Genomic DNA, 22,426 nt, shown 5'->3' with positions numbered 1-22,426 from the left:
AAGGAGAATGAAATGAGTCTCTAATGGGAGCCTCAGCCATGTTGTGTCTACAAGAGGCTTAGGGTTGGCCTAGACAAACCCTATGCAAAGGAGTAAGGGATGGTCACACAGCTGAGAGTCCATCAGCAGTCACTCAAGGTCAACACAGGCTCTCCTTGGGAGGTGGGGGACAGGGAAACAGATCCCTCCCACACCTTCCTTGGTGTCTCAGCCACAGTGTCATGTCAACTGCTAAATTACATAATGAGGGAACCAGGGACAAAGCCAGGGAAGGATGTGTTTATACCAGACCTCGAGGACTGGCTGACTTGTTTGGAAGGAAATTAGAGAGCCATCTGGCCAGCTATGGAAGCGAAAAGAATGAAGGTCTCCAAGTGTCCCTTCTCCAGAGTCACGGAGACGCGGTTAGCTGATGGGAAAATCTTTTGATCTCTGTTTCTCAATTAACCCTGACTATCCGGTATGGTACGTAATGGGATGGCTAAGTAAATATCCCCTTTTCAGGAACAGGACCGTGTATGGGCTCACCATGGCAGGCCCTACAGCACTTGAGAGAGTGAGACACGGTTTAAGTACAAAGTGTTCCCCAAGTCAGGGTACTATTTGAGGGCAACCACTCAAAGTAAATTTTGAAGGTTATACCCAGCCCCTTGTATAACCTCTCTATTCCCAACCCACCATGATGTGAACAGTCTCTGCTACCTGTTCCTACCACCATCACCTGACCTGCTCCACCATGCCTTCTTCGCTATGGTGGACTGAGCCGTCTAAAACTGTGGACCAATGTAAGTCTCTCCTATGAATCGTTCCTGTGGACCCTTTATCACAACAATGCGAAAGTAACTAAAACAAGTAGCTACAGAAGGAGACCGTGTATCTAAAACAGGAAAGGAAAAAGGTGTGGGGAGGAGAAAGAGGAAGAGAAAGCAGAAGAGGAGAAAAGAAATAGGCTATAGATACCAAGGTCAGAGGCCACACTAAATAAAGAACCCTCCAGTTGAGCACATTAATAAGCAAGACAGCAGTGGGCACAGAACTGAAGATGACCTTCATGGGCAGGAAAGTAGTGATCACACAAATCAGGACGTGAAATCGATGTCATGAATAGAATCAAATTTACCCTTCAAAAATCCTGAGGCATTCAGAGAACTTAGGTGGACGTGGTTAGAAACACTCATAATGACGAGGTAAGATGATGGAGAGAGAGAGGAACGCATATACTACGCATGGTGGCTCAGGCTGGTAATCCCAGAACTCCGGAGGCTGAGGAAGATTGCTAGGAGTTCAAGGTCAGCTTGGTGTACATAGTTAAGTTCCATTACAGAAATACAGTGGCCTAAAAAAAAAAAAGAAAGAAAAAGAAAAAAAAAAAAAAAACAACAACCCAGACCCTCAAAAAGTAACTAAAATAAGAAAGCTCACAACCAGTTAGGCAAGAGAAGAGATGAATGCGTTTCATTCTCAGAGCATTTGTTCCAAAAAGATCCTGCAATCTGCAACACTCCCACATTTATTTATCTGTCCATGAAACACTGTAGTTTGCAAGGACTTGGGGGAGTTCTAGAAGCTTCTCTTAGCACTATTATACTGCCCCATAGGCCACTGGATCAGTCCTAACCCATCTTGTCATCTTCATTTCAATAAGCTAATACATCGCTTAGAGAGTTTAGTATTGCTTTCACACCAAGGGTTTTTGATTTATTTGTTTGTTTTGTTTTGTTTTTTCTAAGACTGCCTAACAATAATAAAATATTGTGGCATTGTTGAAATCAGATGGTATAGATCCGGGATAAATTTCTTTTCCAGCAAATCAAGGCATTAAATCAAATAGAAAATGTAGCAGCGGGTTGAGATGCAGAGTCTGTGTGTTTAGATATGTTTCTGTGTCACCTTCCCAATAAGGTGGCAAAGTACCTCAGGCAACTGGCTTATGGAGAAGGGAGATAAAGGTTTATTTTGGCCCTCCTCTCTCTCTCTCTCTCTCTCTCTCTCTCTCTCTCTCTCTCTCTCTCTCTTTCTCTCTCTCAAGATTTATTATTTATACAGTGTTCTGCCCCCATTGTGCCTGTATGCCAGAAGAGGGCATCAGATCTCATTACAGATAGTTGTGAGCCATGATGTGGTTGCTGGGAATTGAACTCAGGGCCTTTGGAAGAACAGGCAGGGCTCTTAACCTCTGAGCCATCTCTCCAGCCCTTGGCTCTCTTTTTTTTGCGATCTCAGCATTGGCCCTGTGGTTAGGCAGCACATCACAGTGGGCAAGCACGCATCACTTCATGGCCAGGACACAAAAGAAGGAAAGAGCCCAGGGTGCTATTCTTTCTCCCTCAGAGGAGAGGATACCTGCAGCTGCCTCCAGTCCTCCCACAAGGACACACCTCCAGGCCCACTGCTAGTAGGGGAGCCTTCAGTTCTGGGCCTTTTATATACACCCAAATAGCAACAGGATCCACGTGAAAGACAGTTGTGAGGATGAGCCAGCTATAAAGCAGATGTTCCCAGAAGCCGTGATGTTGGCTAGGCCTTAATGTCTCCATCCAACCCCCCAGCCACTCGGTGCCTAGGAAGCCGGAGCCTTGAGCAGGACCACACACCTTCTGTTTGTGTTCTGGCCACTCACAAGCTCAGAGCAAATTAATTCAGCCATTGTGAGCGGGGAGAGCAGGTGACAGACCAGGTCGTCTGCTGTAACAGTGTCGAATCTTTTCCACTTGTTAATGTTGCTCACTCAAGATGACAATACACAGAGCAATCATGGGGGAAGGAGAGTATTGCTTTGCTTTTTTTTTTTTTTTTTATTACAGTTATTTCTTTATAAGTACATGCTGTGGCATAAATTTAGAGATCAGAGGACAACTTGCAGCCATTGGGTCTCGCCTTCTACCAGATGGGGCTCAATCTCAGGTCTTCAGGAAGCACCTGAGCCCACTGAGCCTCTCTCTCACTTTAGACTAAAATGCTTTTAAAGGACTGTTCAATAGTTTTTATTAGGAAATACATCTTTTCTTCTCTGCTTCTTTTCTACTTGCTGATATAATTTCTCTCTCTCTCTCTCTCTGTGTGTGTGTGTGTGTGTGTGTGTGTCTGTGTGTGTGTGTGTTTGTGTGTGTGTGTGTGTAGCTCTCTATGCTATTCCCTTGAGACAGGATCTCTCCCCCGCCCCCTCTGAACCTGATGCTGGCCTTGTAACCAACAAATCCCACTGATTGTCCCACAGTACTGGAGTTACATGTATGCAAGGAACCACTCCTGGCTTAGTATGTTGAGCCATTACTGCAGCCCCCGTGTGGCGTCTTGGCGTTTCCTACCTGCGTGAGGACTCACTCTAGCTCTTTTCCTATCTTTCATTTACACAGAGTCTAGGGCTCATGGCGGTGGTCAGCCTGCCTGTCTCTTTAAACTCTTGTCTTGCCTTTACAGTGTGCACACATACCCTCTGCATGTTTCTGCTTTGGCGAGCCCAGCTCTACAGAGTATGAGTCTGAATCTCATTTCCTTGCCCTAGAAATGCCAATAGCGGAGCATGCTCCACTGAGAAAGTGTGCTTTCATTCATGCGTTCGCCTCCATCTCCCTCCTGTCCTTCCTTCTCCGGTGAGAGGATGGGGAGAGGCTCCTGTCAGTGCCTGAATTAATGAATGAATGGAGCCGTGTGCAGGGCGCGGCTGGTGGCAGTGTGGAACGCCCACGTGTATTTCCTTTCCATGGGCTGGGATACAGGCAGCTGTTCCCCGCTCTTTCCGGCTCTGCCAGCCCTACTCACTTCCTCTCACTCCCCTCCATTTCTCTTTCAGACCCCGCCATTCTTCTTGGCCACGAGTGTGTCTTCCTGAGCAGCGTGTATTCGAGGAGTTGCTCTGATTCATCCTCCACACTCTTATTTATATGCCCTTCTTTGCCTCTTGCTTCTTTTTCCTCTTGAGTTCTGAAGATGTTTTTCCAGAACTATCTTCTCAGCAGCCCTCTCCCAGCTACCCTTTCAGCCTGACCCTAGCTAACAGCACTCAGTCACACCCAGCCCTCAGGACCCAGACAGCATGCTGAAGGAGAATCTGAGTCGATGAGGCTTAGGGGAGCACATGCCGCCTTGGAACTGTTGTGTGTGTGTTAAAGACTGTTGTACACACGTGAGAAATTTTTATTTTGCCTTCTAAGGCAAAATGTCGGTCATCATGGAAGGCTTAAGAAAGAAAGGAAGAAAGAAAGGAAGGAAAAATGCCTTTAATTCCAGCACTCGGGAGGCAGAAGAAGGTGTATCTCTGTGAGTTTGAGGCCAACCTGGTCTACAGGGCAAGTTCCAAGACAGCCAGGACTTTGTATAGACCCTGTCCCCCTCCACAAAAAAAAAAAAAAAAAAATCAGGATAAAGGTAAAGATAAAAGATAATTGAAGTGGGAAGGTACCTTAAGACCTACATCTCAAGGCCGGACACAGTGGCTTATACCTGCAATCCTAGCACTTGGGAGGCTGAGACAGGAGGAGTGCTGCAAGGTTGAGGCCAGGCTAGTGGCTAGTTGTGGTAAGTTTCAAGCCAGCCAGGAATCCAGGAGGAGAGAGAGTAAGGAAGAAAGAAGATTGGGGGGGCGGGGGCTGTGAGGAGAGGACCCATCCTGCAAGGCACCTGCCACCCAACCATGAGGACTGGAGTTTGAATCCCAGCACCCATGTAACACCCTGACAATTTATAAAATGTGTTTATAATCCCTGGGGAAGTGGAGACTGGTAGCTTGCTGGGGTTGGCTGAGACTCACTGGCCGGCTAGCCTCGCCTACTTTGTGAGCTCCAGACAAGTGAAAGACTGCGCCTCAAGATAAGGTGGCCACTCCCTGAAGAGTAATGCCTGAGGCTCACCTCTGGCCTTCATACAAGGGCACACAAAGGCACAGGGAAAGAGAGAGGGGAGAGACAGAGATGGAAGGAGAGGGAGGGAGTGGGGAGAGGGGAAGGGAACTAAAGAGAATAAAATCAAAACCAAACTATACGCCCGCTGCCCCCGTGTCTATCTACGGCTCCGGGTTATCTTTTCATACACACCACTGACTTTCCTCACTGCCTAGTGCCTCCAGCCCAGCATCCAGGAAAGTAAACTCTAAACTCTATACCTGGTACCTCAGGTCATTCTAGAATTCTAGAATGCTCTGGAACATTCTAGCTGTGAGTCTCCTGCTGGTGAGAAGAAACACCGACAAATTCAGTTTTATGTATGATCCCATCTTAAGTTGAAATTCCCTGTCTGGCCCGGAGGACATTCATTGACAGTATATACAATGCCGGGCCATCGTCGTCATCAAGGCGACTCCTTCGGAAAGAAGATGGAGTCCTTGTGGGGTTTTATGTTTGTTCTTAGCAGGAAGTACACGTTGCGCTGTCAGGACAAGATAGCAAGGAACAAGTTGGGCTCCAGATAAAAGTTAAAGGAAAAAAAAAGTTTAAAGTCTATAAATACTTTGCGAGCCTCATATATCTCGACTCCCTTTGACATTGACTCCAGACTCCCTGGGAAAGTTCTGGTCTCAGATAAGAGAGGATTTGGGTGGGTGACTGAAGAGATAGCGTGACTGTTTGAACTAAGGCCTTTGCGGGGGAATGATAGGTTTCCCCTGGTAAGATAGGCAGACTTCTAACTCCCTCGAGGTGGAGGTGGAGGGATCACAAGTTCAAGGTCATCCTTGGCAACGTTGCAGATTCCAAGTCAGCCTGGACTACATGAGAAACTGTCTCAAAAAAAATTAATTACAATAAAATCAAAAGGGGTTCAAATTCTATTGAACTATCACACCCCTCTCTGATCCTTTCTTCTTCTAAATGTCCTGATCCCGGGTGACATGTGAGAGTCAGGTACCAACTGAAGGAGCGCATCTCAAACCTGCCACATTCATGCCTCCTTTAGCTGTGTGAAGATGCCATTTATGATGTGCGTCCCTGTAAGTTAAAGTACGTACAGGTTATGGGAATTGGGGGGAAATTTTGTATGGTGTGGCTGCAGGACACACCGAGAGGCTGAGCGGCCCCAGCCCCCTCCACGGAGCCGCAGTTCCCACTTTCACAAACACTGGGCCCTCTCTTAATGTTCAGGAAGCCACTTACTAGAGTGATACCCACAGAGGCCGACAACCCGGGTTGAGTCTCGACCCGTCCCTTGTTTGTCTTTGACTCTGGGCACACTGCTGCGCCTTGCTCAACCCTTGCTTCTTGCTCACGTTGGGATTAAATGAGGATTAACAAGTTTCCAGTGACTTCATGGGTGTCAATTATTTGGGACAGCGCCCTTGGCAATAAGTACACAGGCATGCCACTGTTGGTCTTGTCTCACTGATGGGTCCTGGGTGGGACATTTGCTGTGTCTACTCTTCGGTCATAGATACTCCTGGGCTTCCTATGGTCAGGGAACACCTGCATAATAACAAGTGTTGTCAGGGCTATGGTCAACAGAACCTTCACACTGCCGGTGGCCTTTGGAGTGATGGAGTCACCTGACCATTCCCTCCGAAATTAAACATAGTAGCTACTTTACTTTGTAGTCCAGAAATTCCATCCTAGGTATCTACCCAAGAGAAATTAAAACCATGCCCATACAAAAACTGGTACAAGGATACCCACAATGCCATTGTTTATAATAGCCAAAAGGTAGAAAGAGGGAAAATGGGACAGCACACATCTGTACAACTGCAATCCCAGCACTTGAGACGGAAGCATGAAATGACAAATCCAGGCCAGACTGGACTGCATAGGAAGGCCAGCAACTGATGAATAGAATGTGGCATATCCATTTATTGGAGTAGAACCGGGCCAGAGAAAAGGATGAAACACTGTTACAGAGTGCTATGTGAAGGACGCTAAACACAAAAGACCCCGTGCTATCGTCTATCTATAGGAGTTGGTTAAGCATAGAGACTACTAGCCGGGAGGGGTGGCACATGCCTTTAATCCCAGCACTCAGGAGGCAGAGGCTGGTGGATCTTCATGAGTTCAAGGCCAGCCTGGTCCAGGACAGCCAAGGCTACACAGAGCAACCCTGTCTTGTTTTGAAAAAGCATAGAAACCAAAGAAGAGCAGAAACTTGTGGAATGAGCTGGGGCAGGCAGGAACAGGAAAGTGGGTGCTCATGGGTGCGGAGTCTGTCCAGGGATGATGACGCCACCTTGAAATTAGGTGTGATAACAGTTGCACACCTAAGACATACTAAGCACTAGTAACATGTGTTTCTGCAATGCACCAGTTATATTAAGAACGTTATTTTCTTCCTTTGGTGCTGCGGATGGAAGGTAAGGCTTCACATGCTAAATGTACCACCTCACACATGCTAAGCATGTCCTGTTGCAACTCACACATACTGTGAGCTCTACTACTGAGACAACCCACACCTCAGCCCCCAAAAAAGGCAACTGAAAGGAGTAGAAGAAATTCCACCAACTATGTAGAAGAAAGCCATCAAAGAAAGGTGTAAAGGCCGGGCGTGGTGGTGCACGCCTTTAATCCCAGTACTCGGGAGGCAGAGGCAGGCAGATCGCTGTGAGTTCGAAGCCAGCCTGGTCTGTAAAGTGAGTCCAGGACAGCCAAGGCTACACAGGGAAACCCTGTCTCGAAAAACCAAAAAAAAAATTAAAAAGGCGCAAAAGCTATTTTTAACAGGACCGGCAGATGAGATACCACGGTATAGTGCTAGAAATAAGTTGTCATGGAGAATCATAATTGTCTTTTTTTTTTTTTTTTTTGCTGGGAGGTGCCCTCACTTACAGTGTGTCAGCTATAAGTCAAGTGCCAGAGAAGTATCACATCCTCAATGACAACCTATAAAGTGAAAGGTCCCCAAGCTCTCAGAAGTTTGGCCACACCCTGCTTCCTGAAAAGTCACACCCCTGGAGAACCTTGGACTAGCCTCTGGCTCTAGCCATAGCAAGAGCTTCCCCAGACCCTTCAGGTAGACTCTGACAGTTCCTGTGTGTCTGCCCCCTTTCTCCTTTCTCTTTAAGACTTCAGTTTGCTTACATTTAGTTTTGTTCTCATACGTGTTTCTTATCACCATAGCAACCCTAATCAATCACAGGACCAAAAATAGCTCTCTCGGTTTTGTTTTGTTTTGTTTTTTCCCCAAAGCGTGTCTGTGGTGAGTTGGGAGCGCAGCTCCACCTTGCATTCGGTACAAGCTGCGCACATTTCCCGACAGTGAACCTGGGAGGGCTCACGTCTGGAAATTATTCTTGCAGAGGCCCAGACACCTCACGTCTCCCTCCCCTCCTCCCTCCTTCCCTCATGGCTCCTCAAAACTTCAAATAGGTTTATTTCAGTGTTCAACAAAGAATCATCCCGCTCTGTACCCTGGATCTTTCTGCTGGTGATTTTTGCTGGTACCACGCTTCGATGGAAGGCTTAACTCAGTAGATTCTAGTGGGCTGGCTAGCCAATTAAGAGCAAGTGGCTACATTCTCGGTGCTCTCTTGTAACTTCTTTGAGCCTCGGGTTTTATAAACTGAGTGAACTGTTGCTGTATTAACCTTTAAATCTAGGAGGCTTCATAGCAACCGTAGGCCACCATTCGTGGAAAGGGAAAGACCGGTCAGTTGTCTACTCCAGCAAGCCCAGGACTCACATGGTCATGGCAGAGCTAGCTGCACTCCAGGCCTGTTAGCTCATCCACACTGCTGTGGGAGTTCCATAGAGAGGAGTCCATGGAATAGGCCGGCTCCACCCCAAGCCTCTTCCACTGGACACTGCCCAGACACTCAGACACCCACTGTCCCCCTTAGTCTTTGCTGAATAACTGTGAAGCCAGGGCCATCTCTGTGTGTGAGAGATGGTGACATTCAAGCTCAGACTGATGAAGGCATTTGCCCAGTATCACAGAATGCATGAGCAAGGAACCCAGGGCTTGAATGAAAGTCCATTTCCCTCCAAAGCCTGGATACAACACTATCCAGCCTCCACGGGAGCAAGGTGCACGCTTCTGGATGTGGGCAGCAGCAGCAAGCTTCCTAGTGTCAGTTGGTGGTGTCTCACTGGGCCATAAGCAGTGGACGTTGGCACAGCCCTTGTAAGTCAGATGACTAAGTTAAGAGGAGCACAGGGCCCCCTGGATGTGTTCAACCCTCACAGTGAGTGAGGGACGCTTACGTGGGTGAGGGCCAGATAGGCAATCTGGAAGGGAAGCAGTGGGCAGGCTCTTCCATCGCCATGGGGCAGGTTTCCCACAAAACTCAGCAACTGAACCATCATCAGTTTATTATCTGTCTGTCTCCTGGGAGTAGGAGTCTGTCTATGCCTAGGTTAGCTGGGTCCTTGGCTGGGTTGAGACTGAAGTGTTCTCTTCTTCTCTCTCTCCGTCACCTCCTTGTGACTGAAGGCATGCGTTCACACCTTCCATTCAGCGGTCCCTTCAGCCCCATCCTTACTCCGGTATCATGTTACAGGGCTTTACTCCAAGCATTTGGGAAGCTGAGGCAGTCAGGCTAGCAGGGGCTGCATAGTGAGACTAAACAGGTAACCAAGCACCCTGATTGGATCTCAGGCCTGTCAATCAGACACTCCAGCGGGCTGTACAGATGCTTTACAACATAATGTGACATAAGCATCTGAGTTGAGCCACGTTCACCTCCGTCCTAGGATGCATGCAGCCTGTGGGCCAAGGGCTGGACACGTCTACGAGGAAGCCCTCCATTGAAGCCCACCCAGGCCCTTGTGTTCTCAGAATGGAGGGACAGTGCCTATGGCTCTGAGGCAATCTCAGAACCCTATCCACTGGGATTTTGGAGTCTTTCCTTCATGGTGCAGGTCCCTGTCTTTCTCTTTAATTTTTTTAAGATTTATTTCTTTTTATGTGCATTGGTGTTTTGCCTGCATTTATGCCTGTGTGAGGTTGCCAGCTCCCCTAGAACTGGGCTAACAGAATTACAGCCACATGGGTGCTGGGAGCTAAACCTGGGTCCTCTGGGAGACCAGCCAGTGCTCTTAACCAGTGAGCCGTCTCTCCAGTTCTCTTGGTGTACTCTGCACTCCCAGACGCCCCTTAGAGAGCACAGACATCTCCCAGATCCGTTAGACTTCCACCCGCTGTAGACAACGGCTCGGCTTCTGGCGCCTCTCTTCTCATAACAGGTTCAGGTGTGGTCATATCCAAGCTCCTGGCTTCTTTCTCCCTCGTGACAGGTCCTTCATGTGACATGGAATCCTTCTCATCCAAGGGAACATGTCCATGTTTTTAGCAGATGATGCAAATTTTGAGAGATCCAGGGTTGGAAGGTAAAGGCCTCTTCTCTTCCCCCCTGAATCGGGCTAGTGGTGTAGCCCTAACTGTGAAAAAATATTAAACCTTAAAAAGTATTGTTAGGGGGTAAGTTGCATACGCAGCCTGGATGCTGAGGAGCATCAACTGGGGTGACTGCATGCCATCCACAATGGCAGTAGGACTTCATGAGGAAGCAAAATCATGCGAGAGCTCATCATTCGGCTGGGGAGGTGACACAGGCAACTAAGAGAAATGACAAGGAGAGGGTGCTATGATGAGACGGGCAGACTCATGCCTCCTCACAGCGGAAGATCATTCCTGAAGTGGGGACTGACTGAGATGGTCCTTGGCTGGGATTTTCCTTGGGAGAACTGTGGGCACAAAGCCTGGCAGCCAGCGGTGGTGAGAATGGGGAGTAAGCCTTGGTTGTGCTAGGGCCTACATTCCCCCTGGTGGGTCAGAACTGTTCTGCTCCCTGGGAGGCCTGCCCCGGCTGCAGGATGAGTTTATGGCTGGTCTCAGTGACTCAGTGAGACCCCCATGTCAGAATGGAAAGTACACAGAGGGCTAGTGGGGCCAGCAAGAAGGCTCAGAGGGTAAAGGCGCCTGTTGCTGACATGAATTAGATTCCCAGGACTGGCATGGTAAAAAGATTGAACCGCTGCCAGCAATCAGGAGGCCTGGTCTACAGAGCGAGTTCCAGGACAGCCAGGGCTACACAGAGAAAGCCTGTTTTGGGAGTGCGGGGGCGGGGGTAGAGTGGGGGAGACAGAACCCATTTCCACAAATTGTCCTCTGACTTTCATAAAGCTCAGGGGTAGAGTGAATACTTAGCATACGGAAGGCCCTGGACTGCCTCCCCAGTTCTAAAAAAGAGAAAAGGGGCTTAGTAGTTAAGAACATGTATGGCTCTTGCAGAGAACCTGTTTTGTTCCCACCACTCATATGTGGGCATGTGTGTCTGGTTGCATGTGTGTTACGTGTGTGTGTGTGTGCATGCACTTATTTGTATATCCATGTGCCCATATATGTGTGTGTACACATATGTGTGTGTGTGTGATGGCACACCTATAAAGGTCAGAGGGCAATTTGTAGGAGTCAGTTCTTTTCTTCCACTGTTTGGGTTCTGGAGCTTGATCTCCTGGCTGTCAGTTGGGCATCATGCACCCTTCCCCAGGGAGCCCCCTGCTTTTGTCTTGAGATTTCCTCACATTCCAACACCACAGGAAGAAAGCCATCAGATATCCCAAAGGGATTATCAGCCCCCCTCATGTGCCCCACCCCCTCAAAAACCTGCTCCAACCCAGGTCAGGACTCCTTTGGTCCTCAGCCTCCTGCTGCCTTGCTGAGAGCAGGCACACCTGCAGCTCGGTTGCAGGCAGAGTCGCTATTCTGATAGGAAAATAGCCTCCATCCTCCACTCCAAACAGCAACACCTGCAAATTTGCATACAAGCTTTTTTTTTTTTTTTTTTTTTTTTGCATTTCGTATTTGGGTTTGAAACCCAAATGCTGGAATTTGTTTGCTTGACCCATAGAAGTGGTTTAGAAGATCAGCTTGTGGGTAGAGGGGAACCACAGGCTGGGGAGAGAACTTGGTTGCTTAAGTGCTCTCCACCCAAGCGTGAAGACCCGAGTTTGAATCCCAGGCACTCACATCAAAAGCTGGATGAGCTGATGCACCTGTGGTGACCTGGCTAGGGAAACAGGAAGAATCCCTGGGAGCTAGCAGCACAACCTAACAGGTAACAAGAGACCTTGTCTCAACACAGCAAGGTGAAGAGGGACAGAGGAAGGCACTCAGGGACACACACACATACACACACACACACACACACACACACACACACACACGCACGCACGCACGCACGCACACACGCCCCTCCTTGGTTTTCGCTTGGTGCCTCAGACCGATTCACACCCTGCATTGCTTTCTCTCACTCCTCACTGGATTGACTCACAGATGAGCCACAGATTTGCAAGTACAAATATTGATTTCCCCAAAGGCTTGTTATCTTTAAGAGGGTCTCTTTGTAAGGACATCTCCCAAGCTCACGAGTCAATCAAGGTTCTGCCAGGGCCCCAAGGGTGCCAGAGCCTTGACTGACTCATGGTGACCGGGGGCCCCCCTCCCTGGAAGTCCCTGGAAATGGGTGTGAGGGCAGTGGTTACTTAGTGAGAGGTTGGCCAGGAGACAGGGGGGAAGGTGTTAATAAATCGCCACAGCGCCTCTGTCTCCATCAAGGCAATTACTGAGATCAGTTGTCTCCGTATGTCCTTAGTCACGGCTTCGATTGCTTCTCTCAGATTAAGGCAGGAAGATGCCAGGTGCGCTCAGGCATGTGGTGTCAGGGAAATTAGCCATGGCAAGTCCTCTGCTTCTTAGACAGGCGTCCCCCCGAATCTCAACTGGGCTGACAGGGGGAGTGTAGTTACAGAGCTGGGGAAACTCAGGAGGTACAGGTGGTATGGGGGGATGGTGGAACTTGAGCCGTCACCCCCTTTCCATTTCCTTCCCATGAATGGGGTAGTAAGCCAGTTTCGGCACTAGAGCATATTCCAGCATGCCCCTGGGGGGGTTGTGCACCTTACATTGCTGGACTCCACCTCCAGGCTTTTGCAATCAGTCATTGTAGGTTAGACCCCGAGACGGTACATCTCTAGCAAAATTCTAGAGTGCCTCCCGCCGCCACTGGACTGGACAGCCCACTTCGAGAACCACTGGGGGCAGTAGTCAAGAGCACTGGACACTGGGACCTGGCTCCTTAGCCTTCAGTAGGGAGTCTGCAACTCGCCAGCTGTGTGATTGTGGGCCATTTACTTAACCTCTCTACGGCTCCATCCCTCATCTTGAAAGGAGGGATGAGAATATTAGCATTTACCCCTTGGGGAATTTGCAGGCATTCAAGAACTTGGAAGCATTCAGAAAATGCCTGTGGTAGAGAACATGGCCTCTTGGGACCGTGACCAGAACAAGCCATGTCTCTTGTATCTAATACCTGCAGGTCCCGGTGAAATCAACGGGTCATTTTAAGCATCAGCCTTCGATCCCATCTCCAGTGGTCAGGGAGGGTAATGCCCAGCTCAGTGCCAGGAGGAAGCCGGATACACCCACAGCCATCTACAGCTTCTCTCAGGCCCCCTGACCTTTCTAATCTAATAGCGACATAGCGGGGCCTGGTGAGACAGGGACGCTAGGGCAGCCTTGCAGATAAGGCTCTGTCCCTCATGAGTTGGTCAGGCCTCTGGCAGCCTCGAGCCAATCACCGCTGTTCACTGATTGCCTACTTGTTGCTCAGTTACGCGTACATGCATCAGTTCTGAAGGTCAGACTCGAGACCTTACACATGCTAAGTACATGCTCCAACATGGAGCTGTGACTCCGGCCTCTTGGCACTATATATTTTAGTTACATGGTTTTATCTATCCCTTGTAGTGTCACTAGGAGATAATGAGTTGGGGGAGGGGCAGTTAAGAGAACAACTATTGACATTTCTGCTCTCTCCTTGCACCTCATTTTGAGGCTGGGTTTCTTCTGCTGTTTCCGCTCTGCTCTGTACCCCAGGCTAGCTGGCCCACAAGCTTCCAGAAAGTTCTTGCCTCTGCTTCCCATTTTCCGTAGGAAGACTGACAATAACAGATCCACACCGACACATCCAGCGTTTTGGCATGAGTTCAAGGGCTAGAACTCACTCAGGTCATCAGACTTGACTGGCAAGTGCTTTTCCTGTTGAGTCACCTTGCCAGCCCTTTAACATTAGGTATTAAAAAGCAATCCTAGAGCTGGGCATGTGGCGCACACCTTTAATCCCAGCACTCGGGAGGCAGAGGCAGGCGGATCGCTGTGAGTTCGAGGCCAGCCTGGTCTACAAAGTGAGTCCAGGATGGCCAAGGCTACACAGAGAAACCCTGTCTCGAAAAACCAAAAAAAAAAAAAAAAAAAGCAGTCCTAGAGGCTCGGGGGCTTGCTTGTTAGGTAAAGTACTTGCCGTGCGAGTGTGGTGACCTGTGCTTGCATCCCCAGCTCTCACACAAAAGTACAAGAACAGAGGCACTTGCCATAATCTCAGTAGAAAAATATGGAGACAGCAGATGCCTGCAGCTCACACAACTAAAGTGGTGAGCTCTAGGCTCAGAGCTCCGTCTTTTAAAGGGGTCGGGTGGGGGTAGAGAGATGGCTCAGTGGTTAAGAGCACAAGCTGCTCTTCCAGAGGACCGGGGTTCAGTTCCCAGCACCCACATGGCAGCTGTCTGTAACTCCAGCTCCAGGCATCTGGCACCCCCCACCCAGAGACACATGCAGGCACATAAACGAATGCACATAAAATAAAAATAAATAAATGGTGGCACACACACATTTAATCCCAGCACTTGAGTGACAGGTGAGTTGGAGGTCAGCCTGGTCTACATAGTGAGTTCCAGAATAGTTAAGACTACATAGAGACTCTGTCTCTTGTACCTGCCCCCTAGAGGTGGAGAGTGACTAAGGAAAACACCCAACAGAAAGTAGCAGCATTTATATGTTGACATGCATGCAAACACACATGTATGCACATGTAACACACACACGCACACACCTATCTGATCAATAATGTCTGCTCTCAAGGTTGTACTGTGCCACCCCCTAATTTTATATGCACCTTAACCTAGGCATTAAGGTGTGGGGGGGGGGTCCCTGGTGAACAGGTGAGCTCCCCAGATCTGGAGTTAGCCTATGGTGGTGTCAGGATTCTCGACACATATTCCCTTCGGGAATGTCCTGGGCCCCTCACCTCTCCAGCGCTGGAAGAAATGGCGTTCATAGCGTAGCGGTGGCTCCTTCCACAGAACATGGTTATAGATGTAGCTCTTACCATTTCTGCTGTAGATCTGTGCTCCCAAACTCGTGGCCACACAAGCAGCCGCGTGTGACAATAAAGACAAGGAAACCATGGTGCTAATCAAAGTCTACTTTTTTTTTTTTTCCTCCACAGTGTTCCTTTCTGCCGAAATTCTCCATCCACATAGAAACCAAGTACGAAGACAACAAAGGAAGCAACGATAGCGTGAGTGGCCTTCTCATAACCCTCTCACTCTGCGCCTCACTCAGGTCTTGGCCTCTGAAGGTCACAATATTTCTCCCGGCTTTAGTCTGTGCCTGGGGCCTCAAGAGAGGTTCCAGCCTTGGACCTCTGAGACTAGGCACGGAATACCTTATAGTCTAGCTTTCCTGTCTTCTACGTGCTGGCCATGAGAGGAGAGCACATGGGAAGTCCTGTCGCCTCGATTCCATTTCTAACTGTTGCGCTCGGTATACACTTCTCAGTGAGTACTGGTAACTGCTCAGAGCTGAGTGTGGTAGCATTATGCCTGTAATCCTGGCACTTGAAGGGTGGCCTTTAAGAGGATCACAGATTCAAGGTCTTCCTGGTCACGTGAGATCTTGTCTCATAAAAATAAAACAAAAAAAAAAAGCACTTTTCAAAATGAACCTAACCAGGTATGTGTTTACACTATGCTATCTAGGCCATATTTATATTTATATACATTTGTAGCTTAGAAATCAAGGTGACTCCTGTAGGAGCCATACTGACTTCTGTAAACTTTGGCCAAATACTTTATTAGTGATGCTTAAAATCCATCCTCTGGGTCCTACAGACATGGCTCAGTGGTTAGGAACACATAATGCACAGATGCACACGTGTAATCCCAGCACTCAGGGAGGCAGAGGCAGGTGGATCTCTGTGAGTTCAAAGCAAGCCTGGTCTACAAAGTGAGTCCAGGACAGGCAAGGCTACACAGAAAAAAACCTGTCTTGAAAAACCTAAAAAAAAAAGTTAAGAACACATATTGCTCTTGCAGAGGACCTAAGTTCAATTCCCAACACCTGTATCAGGCATCTCACAGCTGCCTATAACTCCAACTCCAGGGCATCTGTTGCTCTCTTCTGACTTCCACAGACACCTGCACACATGTGCATACACACACACACGCATACAGAAGACACACACAGACATATTCCTACCTATACGCGCGCACAAACACACAGACACACACACACACACACACACACACACACTTTTGAAAACCCAAAATCCATCCTCTGCCCTGGCTCTTACCATAGATCCTTCCCAAAAAAGCCATGCAGTTTTTCAGTTCCTCTCTCTTGGGAAGGAATGTTCTGGTGGAACATAGGGGCTCACCAGTGATGGGGCTGTGGGTTCCATCAGAGCCTGAAAAGGGAATCTAGAATCTCCAGGGATTCCCAGGGGATTTCCAATTTCCATCTCTTGGTTTGTGCTTATGGGTAACAGAGGGCTGCGTGGCGTGCTGACTCTGACTGAGCCAGGAGAATGAATGCAAGACAGGAAGCAGAGGTGGCAGAGGCCCCAGAGTGCCACCAGCCAGGTCCTGAGACTCATAAACACCATCCACTTGAAAACTGGCACTGAGAAGATCTAGGAAAGAGTCCTGTAAAAAGGACACTTGGCCAGCGCTACTCTATAACTCTGTGTGTGTGTGTGTGTGTGTGTGTGTGTGTGTGTGTGTGTGTGTTGACACCTAGAAACATCTTAAAAACTTCCTGCCCCTAAGCAGGACCAAATTTCTTAGACCGTATGGCTGTGTTTGTGGGGCAGGCACTATGCTGCCTTGCAATTCGTCCACGTGGACAGTGAGGAACGGCTAGCGGAGACCGGAGCTGCAGGGCGCTTCCTGTGTGATCTGGTGTCCTGACTCTTCCCAAGCTACCTTGTTCATATCACTCTCCTTAGTACTGAGAATACACGGTATCTAATTTAAGAGAGACTTTGCCTGGATGGAGTTTCAGTGGTTCCCAGGAGGTGACACTCAAAACTGTGTTTTATTCAAGTTCACTGAAATAAGACATTCACTCACTCATTCATTCATTCATTCATTCATTCATTCATTATCCAGCAAGGGAATATTAAACACCTTCTGTTTATATATCACCATATGAGTCATTGGGAGGATATTAAAAATGCAGGAATGCTGGGTGTGGTAGTACATATCTGTGATTTTAGCATTTGGTAGGGAGGGGCCAAGGGAAGAGGAGCTCAAGTTGGAGGCCAGCCAGGAATATCTCAAAGGGGGGGAAAAAAAAAAAAAGCCCAGACTCATTTCTTAACTTCCAGATATTGACTGTTTGTCTAGCGAACCAAGATCAACATCTCTAATAGCCAAAATCGTGAGCACAATAGAAGAGCTCTCAGTGTATGAGGAGTAGCCACAGGGTATGGGAGCACCTGGAGGAAGAGCTCCCAGTGTGTGAGGAGTAGCTGCAGGTTATAGGAGTAGCTGGGGGAATGCTTTCTATAGTACGGTGAGCAGGGACGAGCTGGCTGGTACCTGGTTACTTCTGCTTCTTGAATATTAGCAGGAACGCTGGAGCTCTTCAGGTGATGGCCAACTGCTTTGGTTTCATTTGGCTTTCAGTTCCGGGGTACATGTGGACGGTGTACCTGCATGTGTGTATGTCTGTTCATGAGTGAGTGCCCCAGTGCGTGAGAGTACACACGCATGTTTGTGACTATGTGTGTATGGAGGCCTGAGGTTGATGTCAATCATCTTCCTTGATCAGTCTTCCCCTTATTCATCGAGGCAGCGTCTCTCAGTTAAACCCAGAGCTGCCTGATACGGCTAGTCTGGCCAGCCCCTTGTTCTGGGAGTGTTGTGTCTTCTAAGGACTACAGTTACAGACAGTCTGCCACATCTAGTCAGTATTTATGTGAGTCCTGGAGACCCAAACTCTGACCCTCAAGAGGTATGGTAAGTGCTTTAGCCACTAAGCCGTCTCCCCAGCCCAAACGGCTTTCTTTATTGGTACCCAGTCAATCTGTAAGATGTTTCTCAGCCACAGATGTGAGCAGTTGTCCCGAGACCCAAAAAAACTTGACCTTGCTGGGTGTGGTGGTGCACGCCTATAATCCCAGCACTCAGGAAGGCAGAGGCAGGTGGATCTCTGTGAGTTTTCAGAATTTCTGGAGCTTTCTAGAGAGAATAAAATCACTAGCTGGGGTACTCTCCTCCCACTAGGTTCAGGAGCTCATAGTGAGCCTCACCTCAAGGTGGTTACTCAAAGCAAATGGAGAAGACCCATCCCTGTCCACAGCCTAAAGTGGGTGCACTTTGCTGGCCAGCTTTATCAAAACCCCTGATGTCTAAAACAGTGTCACAAAGGATGCATGCTAATCTGCTAATCTTGGCAAACGATGGCCTTTTCTGATTGGAAAATTAATATACCTTAAAATATGCAATGAAGGGTCCTGGAGAGGTGGCTCAGAGGTAAACAGCACTGCTGCTCTTCCAGAAGTCCTGAGTTTAATTCCCAGCAACCACATGGTGGCTCACAACCATCTATGGTGAGATCTTCTGGCCTGCAGGTGTACATGCAGGCAGAGCACTGTATACATAATAAATAAATCAGTGTTCTTTTGTTTTGTTTTTGTTTTTGTTTTTTGAGACAGGGTTTCTCTATGTTATCTTGACTGTCCTGGACTCGCTTTGTAGACCAAGCTGGCCTCGAACTCACAGCAATCCACCTGCCTCTGCCTTCCGAGTGCTGGGATTAAAGGCATGTGCCACCATGCCCAGTTCAATGTTCTTTTTTTAAATGTGCAATGAAATAAAGGTCCAAAATGAAAAGAAAGCAAGAGTCATCCCATGATTCAGACATGACTACACATATCCCTTGGGATCACATTACAGGTTATTAGTGATTTGTTTTTTAATCAGTTCCTCCCAAATTGAATCATACAATATGCTATTTTTAATAAGGCATGGCATACATCCTTCCCAAGGATGATCTTGTGTGTGTGTGTGTGTGTGTGTGTGTGTGTGTGTGTGTGTGTGTGTGTAGAAGCTGGAGGTCGACACTGTGTAATTCTCAATCATTTCCCACTTTGTTTTTTATTTATTTATTTTTGTATTTGTTTATTATTTATACAGTGGTCTACATGTACAGCTACAGGTCAGAAGAGGGCATCAGGTTACATTATCGATGGCTGTGAGCCACCATGTGGTTGCTGGGAATTGAACTCAGGACCTTTGTAAGAGCAGTCAGTGCTCTTAACCTCTGAGCCATCTCTCCAGCCCCTTCCCACTTTATTTTTGAGAGAACCTGGAGTTCACTTATTCTGCCAGGCATGCTCAGGGATCAGCCTGTCTCCGTTTCTCTAGCTGAGATTACGGGCAAGTGAAAGGTGGTGTGCCCAGCTCTTCTTCTGGGTGCTGGGGATCTAAACTCACGTCCTCATGTGTGTACCGCGAGCACTTTACTTACCCGAGCCATAGTCTCCCAAGCTGTCAATGGCTGCACCACCGCCTCCACTTCAACGTTCTTGCTGCTCACTGGAGATTGACAGGAGTTTGACCGGTTGAGCATAGCTATGGGCAGTCAAGAAAGGCATAGTAAGAATCAGATGCCAGGGCCAGGCGTGGTGGTGGCACAAGCCTTTAATCCCAGCACTCGGGAGGCAGAGGCAGGCAGATCGCTGTGAGTTCGAGGCCAGCCTGGTCTACAAAGCAAGTCCAGGACAGCCAAGGCTACACAGAGAATCCCTGTCTCAAAAGAATAGTAACAGTGATGATGATGATGATGATGATGATGTGTCAGAACTGCTCTTCCTGGCACCGTTGAAGCAAAATGTGGGCCAGCCTGGTCTACAGAGCAAATTCCAGGACAGCCAGAGCTCCATGGAGAAACCTTGTCTTGAAAAAACAAACAACACTTTTTTCCCCCCTTGTTCTCTTTTCTCTGGGCTTCATTCCATGTGAGTTAATCCAATTCAGCTCTCCATGTCCAGATGGCAGAGAGGCTCTCTTGAGTCCCACAGAGTGACCGGTCCCTGTGGTCTTTAGACTTCCTACCCTAGCCTCTGCCTGACTCTGCTGTCAGTTCCATGCCTCACTCCTGGGACCACTGGAGCAGAGAGGTAAGCAGCTTAATGTTGATCGCGGGAGGAAGAAAAGGGAGGCTTAGGACTTCACCCGTGCTCCGGAGTGCTTCCAAATCCCAAGTGCGTATTTACCTAAGGACAGATGATGACAAGGTGTCTCTATGCAGCCAGGGTTTCAAGTCCAAGGCCCTAAGCCCATGGCTGGTCCAGGCCCTTCCTTGTTCTGCCCAGGGTAGACAGTGGAACACGGAGAGGAGACAGAGTGTAGAAAGCAGTGCATTGTGGGTGTTTCATAAACTCAGTTCACTTCTGCCTATATCTTCTTGTCAGTTATCATCTCAGTTGTAAATGTGATTCAAAACCTAGTAAAAACACACTGTCAGGATGACTAGACAGAAGTATCTTCTCATTAAAGAGTACACTAGTAGCTGCCTTTAATCCCAGCACTCGGGAAGCAGAGGCAGGCGGATCACTGTAAGTTCGAGGCCAGCCTGGTCTACAAATTGAACCCACGACAGCCAAGGCTACACAGAGAAACCCTGTCTCAAAAAACCAAAAAAATATAAAAATACAAATATAAAATACAAAAATAAATAAATAAGTAAACTAATACATGTATGTTTTTGTAAGCTGGGCAGTGGTGGCACACACCTTTAATCCCAGTACTCCAGAGGCAGAGGCAGGTGGATCTCTGTGAGTTCAAGGCCAGCCTGGTCTACAAAGCGAGCCCAGGACAGGAAAGCTACACACAGAGAAATCTGGTCTCAAAAAAACAAAAACAACAACAAAAAATATATGGTTTTATAAACCTGCAAACTGTGGTTCCCAGCCAGGACACAATGGGGAAATTGTCTTAAATTGAGGCCCGTCTATTTCACGCACAAACTGATGGGAATTATTTAGTCCTTAATTAGCGCTGGGGAGGATGGGGCCATGCCAAGGCAAGGTTCTGTTGTTTGTCCAAGGCCATAAATCTGGGTTGGAGAAGTCGGTGCTTAGCACTGCCTGGTTCAGCTGAAGGGGAGACCACTCCTGCGACACCTGCTGCCGGGTGACGCTGTGCCAGGAGGTCAGTGGGGGCAGTCCGGCCTCTGCTGCCTTTTCCAAACAAAGCAGGCACCCTGCAAAGTAGCGGTTCTCAGCGGTGGCCGTGCCTAACCTTGGAGCTAGCGAACCGGCTAGCTTGTTTGTGTGATCCAGGCTAGCCTTGAACTCAGACTGGCCTCGCTCTTGGACCATCCTTTTCCCTTAGCTTCCCAGCTGCTAGGATTACAGGCATCATCATCAAACCCTGCTCACCTGTGTTGTCTGTTGTTCTTTAGTGTTATTACATTTATTGTGTGTGTGTGTGTGTGTGTGTGCACGCATGCTTCACACATGCATAAGAGTTTGCGTGTGCCATGTTGCATGTGTAGAGTCAGAAGACAACTTGTAGGAACTGCCCATGTGGATCCCGGGAATCAAACATCAGGCTCAGCGGCAAGTGTCTTTAGCTACTGAGCCGTCTCCTGAGATGTGACCTCCTGAGGGCCCAATTCCTCTGGAACGTTTGCTTATTTGGTGACAGGTGCACATTGCTCCAACACTAGCAATCACACAGAATCATGGAGCACTCCAGAAAGCTGACTTCTCCAAACGGACATGCGCCATGGCTGGGCCTCACCTGTTCTCTTGGTGGGACATACATAGGATATGCCACCATCACCCACCATGACAGTCTAGAAAACTCAGCAATCCTTTGCTGCTGTCCCTGTCCAAGGGACCCTGATTTCGCTGGTTGCAGGTGGAATGTAGGTGTTAGGACTTTTGACACACACACCCCAGGTGGTTCTAAGGGGCAAAAATATCTCAGCACCAACAGATTTTAGTGTATAAATATTCTCAAGTAAATGGGGCTGTCCAAATGGCTTCAGTTCTCATATTCATGAAAACAGGAGAGTCTCCAAAGGGTCTTTGGGGTCTGGGGAGATGGTACAGGCTTGCAAGCCCGAGGACTTTGGATTCCCCAGAGACACACCTAAACGCCAGGTATGTTTGACAGCCCACCTGTAATCTCCACCTCAGAAGGTAGAGATGGGTCCACAGGGCAAGCAAGCTGGCTAACGAGACTAGCCACATCAGAGAGCTCTGGGTTTGATTAAGAGACCCTGCCTGAAACACTAAGGTGAAAGGGTATGCCAATTACGCCAAGATGACCCCAACATTAGCCCACACACATGCGTGCACGCACACGCACTAATACAGATACATTTTCACACTCAAAAATGGGGGCGGGGATATCTTTATTTATTTCATGTGCATTGGTGTTTT

The 22,426-nt window shown here is 48.3% G+C and overlaps 1 protein-coding gene across 1 annotated transcript in view; it reads left to right on the top strand.

The window, feature by feature from the left end:
* Pitpnc1 (phosphatidylinositol transfer protein cytoplasmic 1) overlaps positions 1-22,426 on the top strand; it is a 267,470-nt gene that overhangs the window by 161,613 nt on the left and 83,431 nt on the right. The window contains exon 5 of the mRNA XM_051158946.1: positions 15,194-15,265. Coding sequence (XP_051014903.1) covers positions 15,194-15,265 — 72 coding nt within the window. The remainder of the gene's footprint in view (positions 1-15,193; positions 15,266-22,426) is intronic.

The sequence above is a fragment of the Acomys russatus genome, chromosome 16 (genome assembly GCF_903995435.1).
Source record: "Acomys russatus chromosome 16, mAcoRus1.1, whole genome shotgun sequence".
NCBI classification, from domain to species: Eukaryota; Metazoa; Chordata; class Mammalia; order Rodentia; family Muridae; genus Acomys; species Acomys russatus.
Note: the sequence above shows the minus strand (reverse complement) of the source record. Positions and strands in the feature narration are given on the sequence as shown.